Genomic DNA, 12606 nt, shown 5'->3' on the forward strand with positions numbered 1-12606 from the left:
TACTGTTTATTTTGAAGAAAAACATTAAAGCAAGGAGGGGCAGTAAATCCCCCCCTGTGAAATGAGCATCTTTGTTTTCTTGAGGAAGCAATATTTGTTTATTTAACAGAAGGGTATTTAGACAGGCTAGAGTTTGCCACCTCGGGATGGTTTTGTGAGTACACGTTACTATTTACCTTAGCACCAAACAGATTAAAGAACATTATTGCCTCAGATGAGCTGTAATGAGGGCAATATTTTCTCACAAGCTAAAAAGCTCACCGTAAAATGGTGTAAGGAGGAGATCATGAGGAGGTGTGAACTGTTGTCACATTGCAGCCAGTCCTTTCCTAAACCTTCATTGATCTTTTGCAGTTCCTCTAAAGCAACAGGTCTACTTCCTTACATGACATTCACATACACACTAGAAGGACCAGAGACAGCTGCTTCTCCATGGGGGCCCTGGGAAAGAAGACAATTTCACTGCAAAGCTCCATCATCTATTTATGCTTTGTGCTTGAAATTTGATGGAATAGTTGTATAGAGTGTTACAGGGGTAGAATAGGTTTTACAGTGTGTTTATCATATATTATTATTATTTATATAGTGCCAACATCTTCTGCAGCACTGTACAGAGTATATTGTCTTGTCACTAACTGTCCCTCAGAAGGGCTCACAATTTAATCCCTACCCTGGTCATATGTCTATGTACCGTATGCATCATGTAGTGTATGTATTATAGTCTATGCAGCAATATCAGTGTCGTAATGCTTACCAAAACTTGAATAGAGGTCTGTTATTCTTACAGAACAAGCTGCCCTCATCCAGATATCCCTAGCAAAAAGTCTGCCATTTTCAGACTTTAAATGTTAGAGATCTACAGTTTAGAATCTGCAGATAATAATTTATAGTAGGCATGATTACACCAAATTGAAAATTACATTGTAACCAATCATTTTCTTGGAAACTCTTTCCTTTTGTTGCTATGATAACATGCGTTCTTCGTGCACATTACTATAGCAACTCTCACCTTAGCTGCGCTATGTGCGCAATGCTCGGTACTCTGCTGACGTTAGTAACAGTAATATTGCCGCTTGTGCACGGCATTCTTAGTAGCGCTTGTGCATCTGGACCTTTGTGTTTTCAGTTTGAGATACTGAAAAGCCCAACTAATGCTGTATAAGCCAATACAGTTATCCAGGTGTACCAAAACAACTATAGATGGCTTAGTATGAAATAAATATAAAGCTCCTAGTTCCTAAAATTGTGTCTGAATTTTATAATAAGTCTCATAATTTGTACTTCAGCTTTGGCTTTAGCTTTAAGTATTGAGTATTTTAAGTATTGAGATGATATTGCACCATTTACACAGAAAATTATAATTTCAGCATAGTTGTTTGCAGGCTTTCTGCATGATAGAATGAGGCGGAATCTATTGGACAGTGCATCTTTACAGTCCTATAAATCCTATGAAAAGATGTGCATAATCTCTTTTGGGTCTGTTATCCATTTAACTGGGTTGGTTACAGCATATCACTTTTGCCACCTGAGGCAAATGGTAAAATAACTCTGGAGGCTGATGGTAAAATCATTTTTTTCTTTCTTTTTGACATTTGGCTTTTGGAATAAAATAAGAACGGGACACTGCCTTCTTAAAGGGGTGAGCTATACCAATTAGGTAGAAGCATCCATTCGAAGTTTCCAAACAAGTAAATCGTTCCAACCTCTTTCTGTGTAAGAAAAAAAAAACATGCCCAAATCCAGTGGTGGACAAAGCCAACAGTGGGACCAGAGGAGATCATATAGTTGCTTTTCTTAACTACAGTTCTACAGACCCTCTCCCCCTCACTGCCTGCCTGTATCCTGTGGTCATGAGACATCACGTTTAGTGTGGTTAAAAATGAAACACTATGGCAGTACATATGACTACTTGTTTGATCACAGTATACTTTAATTTAATTTTGGAGAAAAGGAATCTCGGTATTTTTTTTCCTCAAGTACGGTATGTGTCACAATTCATTTTGCAAATATCTCAGATGGACAACAATTAAAAGCATTTCTGTTGCAGAACAAACAGCAGGAATATGTTTAAATGACCAAACTTTTTTTCTTCCCTTTCAGAGTATTGTTACTGTTACATTTGAGGCCTGTGGAAATGTAGCTGAAGAGAATCTTAATATATTTATCCAGGTAAGGTGAAAAGAACTCTTTCACATTAAAGGGGCACTTTTGCAGAATCTTATATCTGAGTTAATTACATTTAAATCTATTGATAATATTATTATGCTGGTGACTGGGGTTGTGGTGCTGGAGTCAGACCCAGGGTGGAGGAAATAACTGTTTTGTACATTATGATCTCTATTTTGTGAAAATCAATAAAACCTATCTTTGAAAAAAATAATTTAAATCTGCCAGCGGTCCCAGTGTTAAAGAAAAAATGGCTATTAAAGGGTAATCAGGAGTCTCACATTCCTCACAAGAGCTACGGGCAAGATGTCTGAAGACACCTTACTGACAGAGCTGCAAAACCGCTCGTTCACCTGTGGGGTGTACTGTAGAAGCTGTGGGTCTTGCCAGTACTTTTGCTGGCGATGTCTGTTGCCAACTACACTGATCTCTGAGGCCCCCTGCAGTCTTGCAAGCTCTGCTGAGGACACTGACTGAATGAGTAGTCCTTGGCAGAGCCAGCAAGACTGCCAGGGGCCTGTGAGATGTGCCAGAAAGGAACATGCCATGGTTCCTACTTCATCTGCAAGGGGGATTAGAGTCAATAGCAACCAGACCTGAAGCTGCTACAGTTCTCTCCCACAGATTAATAAGTTGCTGCCAGGAATAATGCAGTGCAGGTCAATGCAGAATACCTCAATACATTGTTTACTAGTGTGAACAAACCTTCAAGTTGTCTGGGGGGTTTTTTGTTTGTTTTTATAGTCTTACAATAAACATTTTCATTTTCAGAATCTCCTCTGGGAAAAGAATATTAAAAACAGGAGTGGAACCCCCATGGAGGTTATAAGATTAAAGGTAGGTTGCATTAGTGTTAAAAATAAACTATACGGTATAACTTAATGACTAAACCTGTTTATTTTTGCAATATTCATTTATAAAGCATTGTTTGCAAAGGTTTGCCCATGCTAAAATCTTACCTCACCCCAATTTATATTAAATGTATAAGTGATACCGGCATCTCTACTGCTGGTAAGGTGAATCACTGTGGAATATTTTTTTTAATCCTCTGTGAAGTGAGCAGGAACATCACCTGATCCCCCAGAGTGCTCTGGGGGAGAAGGCTACATTACAAACATGAGGGTCGGGTTACATAGAAATATACAGAAATGTAAAGATATTAGAAGCCTTTCTAATATTAAAACCAAAATCATTAAGGTGAAAATGAGTATCCTAAATAATTTGACATTCTACTATATGTTGTCATGTTTCCTATTTAAATATTTGTTAGATAAAACAATGTTTTACTTTGTTTCAGTAAATGGGTATAGTTCTGGTTATCTTATATTTATCGTATAGAACACATACAAACGTATATACATGTAAAGCTGTACCCTGGGGTAGGGACCTGCATCGGGGCGGGTACCCGTGGATTACCTGAAATGTTGGTCTGATTTGAGTACCCATCTGGATTCTAATCGGGCTGTGGGTCGAGTAGCGGGCTGCGGGTCGTATAGTGAAAGCAAGCACTAGACAATTCTGCCTTTTGCTTCCCGAAATCTATAATGGCCTCTGCTTATGTTAAATGCCAGCAGACTTCTTTCTGATCTAAAGCCGAGACCTTGCCCCCCCCCTCCCCCAATAATAGTACAAATCTAAGGCTAATGGTGCCCATGCACATAATAAAAAAAGTTTGATTTTCCCGTTTATTTGACCCAGGCGATCGAATCGTATGAAAGATGAAAATAATTTTTTTTTTTATTTCGTTCGAGAAAAACAAACTATTATCCAGGCTTTTCGATAAAAATCTGATTGGACATGGCCATAACTAATTTAGTTATACTGGGCAATGCATGCTCAGTTTGAAAGCTCTACTTGTCTTGTAATGGTACATACACACGGGCTACAACTGTCGCCGCAACCATGTGGCACGCGCGTGTTGCGGCGACAAGTCGCCCGTGTGTGAGGCACGCACTCCGAACCGTCGCTACTCAGAGCTGTCGCCAGGCGATTGGCGTGGCCAATCGGCGGCAACAGCTGTCACCGCAACTTGCGGACTAGCGACAGCAGCCCCATACACAATGTATGGAGCGGGGGGGAGGAACCTTCGGCGACATCTTCCGCCGCATCTCTGTCCCTCTGTGCGCCATGTGTACGGCTGTTGCACAGAGGGACCAGGCGACGAACTGTCGCTGCCTTTTTTTTTTTTTCGTCTCTTAGAGACATTTGTAACTCGTGTGTACCCAGCATTAGTGACTGGGGATATTTGATTGGACAAGAGCTGTAAAGTGTTCTGGTCATGTTGTCGGAGCATTGAGGCACAGAAGCACAGGGCAGGCAGAGAAGCACATGGGACTGGTAGAGCTGTTGAAAGACAGTTTAGCTGCATCCACAACCATTTAGATCTAGCATGGTATGCATTTGCTGCATATGACAAGGCCAGTTCAAGACAGGCTTTAATGTCAGACAGGCACAACCCCAAGGTAGAACGAACCCGATCAGGCTCGGCTATTTCTGCTGGAGTCTGAGCGGAAAGCCGCAAGTGTGTATGCACGCAGCACACAATGGGATTTTCAGGGGTGCATCACCTCTACTGAAAAGGATGGAAGAAGCCTCTTTAGGGACCAGAATTTTAAAGGAGAAAGAAGGTGCTGAGGGGATTGGTCATTTTACAAACAAACAATTATTAACCCTTTGCATTTAAAACATTACCAGTAAGCTGGAACTCTAGTAGTGATAAAAACAGCTTAGTTGCAAAATAGTATTTGGTTGCAGAAATAGAGAATATTGACTTTCAAAATAGAATGCATGCAACAGCATTATGTACAAGACCCTTTCACCAGCATTGAGGTTTCCTCTGTAGAAAGGGTACCTACTCTACCTATACCAGTTAACAAGCAATCAAACATTTCATGCTTTTCGATCCGAGATTCACTCTGAGGCGCTGTGAAACAGGCGCTGTCAGGTTTCCATCATTTTAGGGAACAAATGCATGCACATAAATCAGTCTAAAGGTGCATACACACCATTGTCTTCTGTTGCTCATCAGGGATCGGGACACTATTCCCTAGAGCGACATTGCTGGGCCAGACAGTACAGACGCGTGTCAGCTATATAGCTGAAGATGCGTCCTATTGCTATGCAGGGGGGCGGAGGGATGACAGAGTGGCACATGCGTGACGGCACGCAGCGGGTGGGGGAGCAGTGTGCACAATGAAGTTGGGGGTGAGTTGATCCGCCGGGCAGATTGCTTGCATGTCGTGAGACTGATGCCTCTGTACACATGCCGGATTATTGGCTGAGGCGGTCGTTATCTTTCATGTATGTACGAGCCCCTTAAAATATCTAAGTGTACTTTGTCACTCCCTATTATGGTAGAAAGAGGTGTAAACAAACTTTTACTTATATAACTCCTTATATAATCTTAATTCTTGACACACTGTTAAACAGTGAGCTGTTGGTAAAAGTTATAAGATCAAGATAAAACCAATTTTGAATATACTGCGCCATGTGTGGCTTTTGTGATTATCTATAAATATATAGGAGTACTTGAAGTATATTTTTAATGCAGTCTTGTTCTTGTAACCAGGGTCTCCTGTCACTAGAAGATAAAGAAAACCAGGTGATCATTCAAGGAGTTCATGAGCTCTATGATCTAGAAGAGACACAAGTATGCTGGCAGGGAGAACGAATGAATCGCATGGTGTTTATAGGTAATTCCCCATTGGCTATCTTCTACAGATAACATTTGTAAGCTAATATTTTTACAGAACCGGTATCGAGGTGGGCTAATGCTATATACACACTGTAAAAATGTATTGCCTGGGGTAAGGAGAGCTGTACAGATATGCTGCTCAGTTCCTGGTTAAGCTGCTAGTACAGTACTATGGAGAGGGGAAGGACAAGTGAGTGGCACCATGCTGTGGAAAAATTAAAAGAAAATTCCTTCAGCATTAATAGCTGTCATTCATAAGCTGCCATTACTATGTGGATTAGGTGCCATGGATCCTCTGCTCATTGCCCCTATTTGTCAGATGAAGGTGTTCAACAGTAACTGCGGATTGCAGTGATGCAGTGTGTTGAAATTTGGTACCCAAGCACAGAAGCTATCACACAGGGGAGAGATATAGTTTTGTTAACTACTACTGTTCAGAGCAAGTATTGTGATAATCATTATGGCCCATACTCGGGGGCAACCAAAACTACATGTCGCTAGCACACGGGAGCGTGTGCGCGACAGTTCGGCGACAGCTCGTCGTCATGTCCCTCCGCATACACACTGCGGAAGAGGGACTAGTGGCGCGACGGAAGCTGTCGCCGACGTTCCTCCTACCCGCCGGAAACTCAGTGCGCCGGCTATGGGGTTGCTGTCACTAGTCCGCATACACACACACGGTGGCAACTGTCGCTAGGCGATTGACCGGTTCAATCGCCTGGCGACATCAGCGACGGTTCGGGGTGCGCGCCCGTGCAACGCCTCATACTCACGGGCGACCTGTCGCCGCAACGCGCGCGTCGCGTGTTGCAGCGACAATTGTAGCCCGTGAGTATGGGCCATCAGTGTGAAGAGGAGGAAGTCACTGCAACACTACCATGAAGCTGGAGATTGTCATTAAGATGTTAATACTTTCAAATGAATGCAAATGCGGCGTAACTACAGTTCATGGGGCCGCCCCAGGGAGACTTTGATGGGCCCCCAATGTTCACACCCCTTCCCTTTCCTCCACTTGATGCCCTTTATGGCCTTGGGGGCCATCTCACAGGAGTCCTAAAACAAGGGTGGCCATCATGATTACCCACAATAAGTGTAGCTACAAAAACACTTGATGTGAAGGAGAGTCTGCTGTATCAGAGGAAGGGAAGGTTAGTAGTTGGGGGCTGCCCACAGCTCTGGGCGTCCCTGCGATTGCAGGAGCAGCTCCCCTCTAGGTACACCCTTGTGGCTGATTATTTTGAATGGTCCAGTTCCAAGCTACATCACTCTGTAGAAAAGTAAAATAAACTTTGCATTAACTTGAAAGTAATAACATCTCACTATCTGTCTATGGCTGGATGGCGTACTGGTAAGGCAGTTGCCTTTGATACGAGATTTGAGCGCATTGCTCCGTAGCAGGAAATCATTTGCATCAGTTAAAGGAGTCGCCATAAGCTGTCTCACAAGCTGCCTGTGAACCAAGCCTTGGCCATAGACTGATAACAATGCACTTAGTGTAAAATAGTAAACTACTGTACTATACGATAAACTATCGCTTTGCAATAAACTGCACAGGTGTGAGCTATAGTCTTTGATAAGGCTTTTCAGTTGCACATCATGGGGCATATCCAAGAAGCACCATTAAAATTGCTGTGTGCAGGTAGCGGACAACAATTGTAACGTTACACCCGTTACATAGCATGCGTTGCTTAAATTGCAACACCTGTGTAATGCGATTTGCACTATTTGCACAATGTGCACTATGTAACTGGAATATTCAGTATTATAGTTGCACTGCCTGAGCACAACAATTTTATCTTTGCTTTGAGAATTTTACCCCATGTCTGATGAGCTAAAGTGGATGGCTACAACCATAATGCAAAAAGCCCTACGACAGCAAGTTATGTGAAGGCTCTGTGGTACGGATGTTGGCTGGACTTACCATTTACTACTAACGATATCTCCAATCATAACTTAAGGTGGCCACTAACGATACTATTTGTTGAACAATCGTTTATGAACAATTTTAGTTGTGAACAGATGTGCCAGTATGATAAAAATAGCTAAAATAGGCAGTGGTGGACTTACCTTCTCCCAGCAGGCACAAATTAGAGTTGAATTTGAACTCTGGAGTGTATAAATAAAATGTATTCGTTAATACAATTTCAACTCTAATTTGTGTCTGCTGGGAGGAGGTAAGTCCACCACTGCCTCCTCTACTTGGAGGGTTCTCCCTCAACTACAGTATTAGCTCTTTATTGGTCCTGTGCTGGTAATAATCTATTATACTTTGAATAGTAGTAATCATTAACAAACTGTTCCCCATTCCCTTATTGCACCTCTAACTCTGTAGTTGCCATTGGCAGGTTTTGGTGTGCGGTGTCAATTGCTATGTATAGAGTGCTTGGGGGCCCCATTGTAAAACTTGCATCGGGGCCCACAACTCCTTAGCTACTCCACTGGATACTCACTTTGTCATTATCCATTCATAACCAGTACATACTACATTATATTGGGCTCTCTGTGTCCTCCTTTTTCTATATCTTGTTTACGAACAAGTCTTCCTATCAATGATTTGAATTGATTGTTTGGGACCACTAATGGACACATCTCCTAACCAATCTGACCAGATGAAAGCAATTGATCCAAAAATTGGATGTATTTCATTAACCTGATTGGATTGGTTAGATTTTTTTTTCCAGTAGTGGTCCCAAACGATAATTTCCGGTCGTTCATTTAAAGAATCAGTCATAAACTATCGTTCTGCAAATTGTATTTAGTGGCCACCTTTACAGAGATGCTTTTTAAGAAATAGGTGAAGCATTTTGAGTTATGTGTGTTTGACTTTTATTTATATATTTTTTTGTGTGGCTTTTTTTTTCCAACAATTTGTTTTTTTTTTGTAAAAGTATTTACCAATATAAAAGCACATAAAAAAATGTATTTTTTTTTCAATTGCAGGGAGACATTTGGATAAGGCTATTCTCCAGCAGCTGTTCCTATCTGTCCTTAGAAGCTGAAAGCCAACGGTGGTGGAAGTGTCACATGTCCACTGGAAAACTGGGCGGCTTCTCTTAAAAACAAGTCAACGCAAATGTTTGTAAAAATGGTTGCTGAGAAGATGCATATGTATATAGATCCATTTTACCTTTGTGATAATTTATGAATCTGCAAAAATAAATCCTTAGTCAAAATTAATAATTTAATGAATTGGGACAATACTTTCTGTTCATCTTTGGTATAAGTAGTGGTATATACGTATAGATTTCACTTTTAGGGAATTCTGAGAAAGGTTTACTGAGTGCTTATAAAATACTTATCCATAAGTCCCACCTCAGCCCTGCTAGCACCACCTCCATCCTCCCAAGGCCAGGTTTATACTTTCTCTGTCTCTTGGCCAACTTTCTTGTGGCTCCTTTTCTATTCTGAACAGCTGCCTAACTATTACATTCAGAGCCCCATCTTACATTTCTAACATGCATGTAACGCAGCCCTCTTACAGTGAGGGAAAGAAGTATTTGATCCCCTGCTGATCTTGCTTGTTTACCCTCTGACCAAGAAATGGCTAGTCTATAATTTTTACTGGCAGGTTTATTGCAGCTGTGAGAGACAGACTAAAGGTGGGTACACACGTCAGATAAAAGTCTTTGGAAAATGAAAGATCAGACCAATTTTACCCCCTTCCATGTAGTATGAGAGCCATACTCTACACAGTCTATTCTATGGAGCTGAACTCCCCATCAGATAAAAATCTTTGCAAGATGCTGCACACAAAGATGCTGTACACATGCAACAGATCAGTATCCGCAAAAGATCAGTTCCTGCAAAAGATCCATTCCTGCAAAACGCATTTACAGTCTATATCTGCAGATCTCATACACACCTTGTTTAACGGACAATTATCTGCAGATCAGATCCACCAGGATGGATCTTCAGATCTGTAGATAATTGTCTTATCTGCAGATGATGGTCCATTAAACAAGGTGTGTATGAGATCTGCAGATATCATAGGCTTTGAATGCATTTTGCAGGAACGGATCTTTTGCAGGAACTGATCTTTTGCAGATACTGATCAGTTGCATGTGTGCAGCATCTTGCAAAGATTTTTATCTGATGGGGAGTTCAGCTCCATAGAATAGACTGTGTAGAGTATGGCTCTCATACTACATGGAAGGGGGTAAAATTGGTCTGTGATCTTTCATTTTCCAAAGACTTATCTGACGTGTGTACGCACCTTTACACCAAGAATCATCAAAAACCCTTTGCCCAAAAGTCAGAGCTTGAAATGCACAATAATGAGTGAACTACAGTATTTTATCACCTATCAAAAGATGATGAAGTACTTGGTGGCAAAACCCTTGTTGGCAACCAGAGGTCACATCCCAGGAGGGATTTTGCCCCAGTCCCTCTTTCTCCAAGTCAGTAAGGTTTCGAGGCTGATGTTTGACAACTCAAACCTCTACAGATTTACTTTATTTTATGATAGTCAAGGGCCAGTTTTTGGAGGGGAGCTGGAGGAAAGCCACACAATGACAGGGAGAACATACAATTAGTGATGGTCAAGTAGATGCAAAAAACGAGTTGAGTTGATGCAAATTTATATGCAGATTTATGCAGCTTGAAAATGAGCCAATCAAATCCTGCTGAGGTAAAATTCAATTGGTCCACTTTTCAAGCTGCATAAATTTGCATCAACTTGAAGTTATTTACATCTACCTGACCATCACTGCATGCAAACTCCCTGCAGATAGTGTCCTGGCCCAGATTCAAACCAGGCACTCTACTACACCACCATGCCAGCTGCTGAAAGTGTGCTCAGGTAAAAGCAGGTACTACATTAGTGGCTGTGCTGTGCCTGAGAGAGGACTCGGGATAAGTGCATTTCTCTTTAAAAAAAAAATAAAATTATGTGCACCTAAAGTGGAACTAAACTCACTATGTCCTTTCTGCTCTAAAAGATGCATAATAACCTTTCTGGGGAAATAATCGTCATTACAATTTATGGACACCCTAAAAAAAAACCTGTAGTGTACCATTTTTAACTTTTGCAGAGGACACTGAAAGAGTTAAACTTCATTATTTTCTATATGGAGACGACAGAGCTCCTGCAGTCTATTCACAGCTGCCCACAATGCTAGGTACACACTATGCAATTTTCGGACAGATTTACTGTCAGATCGATTATTTTCAACATGTCCGAACTGGTTTCCGATCTATTTTTTTGAACGATTTTCTGTTCTCTCCTATGAAAAATTACTAAAAAAATCAATCGGAGGTCAAACTGGACATGTTGGATATAATCGATATGATCGTAAATGTCAGAAAAGTGCATTGTGTATACCTAGCATAAAACTGTTTCATCTGACTAAACAAACACGGACTATAGGGAAGGGAATTTATAAAGCAACTATGTGTGGAATAAAAACTTTTCATTGTGTACTGTGCAAAAGTTCGGGTCTGCTTTTAAACTTGAAATTAGTTTTTTTTTTTTTCTTTTTCACATGGCATAGTGCTCTTCATTAAAACTAAACTCCATGCACAGTTCTAATATATTGTGTGCATTTTAAGCAAATTAGCTAGTAAAGCTAATTAGCTGATGAAGGAAATTGTACATAGAACAAGCTCTGCACTTGGTGCCTACACAGGACTAGTAAAACTTTTGTGCTATAAGGCATTAATACTACTTTCAGTAGTTTGCGTGAATTGCACCAGTTCTAGTGTGACCACTCCCTTAGGGATTTACTGGCGTAACAGTTTGGCAAGCGCTGTTAGGCCTGGGGACACTTTTCTAAGTGTCATTGATTTGAAAAGCTTTTGCTAATGTAATAATAAGGGGATTTAAAAAAAAAAAATCACATCCCTAGAATGGGATCAAATGCATATTACATTAGCGAGAGCTTTGCAAAACACAAGTGCTTAGAAAAGCTCTGTTAGGCCTGAAACCCACTGAAATCAGCAAACGCAAAACGCAACCGCTAGCGTTTTGTCTGAGCGGTTTGCAAGCGGATTCATGTGCGTTTTTGGTCATGTTTTGCAACATTGTATTTTTTTGCCCAGCGGGTGCGTAGCGTTTTGCGTTTTTATCCTGATTGGTCCTGTGAATTATTTTTCATTTTGTTACAGTGTGCTGAACCGCAAAACGCTAGCAAAACCGCTCAGTTTAGGTTTTGCTGAGCGTTTCCGCTAGCGGTTCAATACTTTACATTGAAGCGCTAACGCTCCCAAAATGCTGCAGGTCCTGCGTTTGCGTTTCTGAGAAACGCAAACGCTCCTGTGGAAGTTGCCCCATCCATTAACATTAGCCCAGCGTTTTGGCAAACTGCTAGCGTATCGCAGTGCTGCCAAAACACTGCCAAAAGCACTCCTGTGGGTTCCAGCCCTTAGGGCTGGAACCCACAGGAGCGCTTTTGGTAGCGTTTTGCTGAAACTGCGATACGCTAGCAGTTTACACACACAGGCGAGCCTGCAGGGGGCGTGCATAACTTCTCCCTATCACAGCAGAGAGAGTGCATTCCTCTTTGTCTCGACAAGCCTTGACAAGAAAAGAAGATTAGATCTATTACAGAGACAGTGCAACTAGAAAAGGCTGCAGTAATCCAGACCACATTAGAACAGGTATAGGAACTTATAGGATAGAAGAAATAAGGCTGTATTTATTAAAGAAACTCTGATGAATAAATACATTGAAAAATTTATTACAAAGCTCTGGAGAAATCGCTATACAAAGCTCTTTTTCAAGCGCTTTGCGACTTTCCCATACCTTCTAT

The 12606-nt window shown here is 41.3% G+C and overlaps 1 protein-coding gene across 3 annotated transcripts in view; it reads left to right on the forward strand.

The window, feature by feature from the left end:
- Positions 1-9045, forward strand: part of LOC137518296 (zinc-regulated GTPase metalloprotein activator 1A-like) — a 111076-nt gene extending 102031 nt beyond the window's left edge. For all 3 annotated transcript variants that reach the window (XM_068235969.1, XM_068235960.1, XM_068235976.1), the window contains 4 exons: positions 2101-2169; positions 2938-3003; positions 5735-5858; positions 8801-9045. In XM_068235969.1, coding sequence (XP_068092070.1) covers positions 2101-2169; positions 2938-3003; positions 5735-5858; positions 8801-8859 — 318 coding nt within the window. In that variant the 3' untranslated portion in view covers positions 8860-9045. The remainder of the gene's footprint in view (positions 1-2100; positions 2170-2937; positions 3004-5734; positions 5859-8800) is intronic.
- The last annotated feature ends 3561 nt before the right edge of the window (positions 9046-12606 follow it).

Source organism: Hyperolius riggenbachi, chromosome 1 (assembly GCF_040937935.1).
Source record: "Hyperolius riggenbachi isolate aHypRig1 chromosome 1, aHypRig1.pri, whole genome shotgun sequence".
Classification (NCBI taxonomy): domain Eukaryota; kingdom Metazoa; phylum Chordata; class Amphibia; order Anura; family Hyperoliidae; genus Hyperolius; species Hyperolius riggenbachi.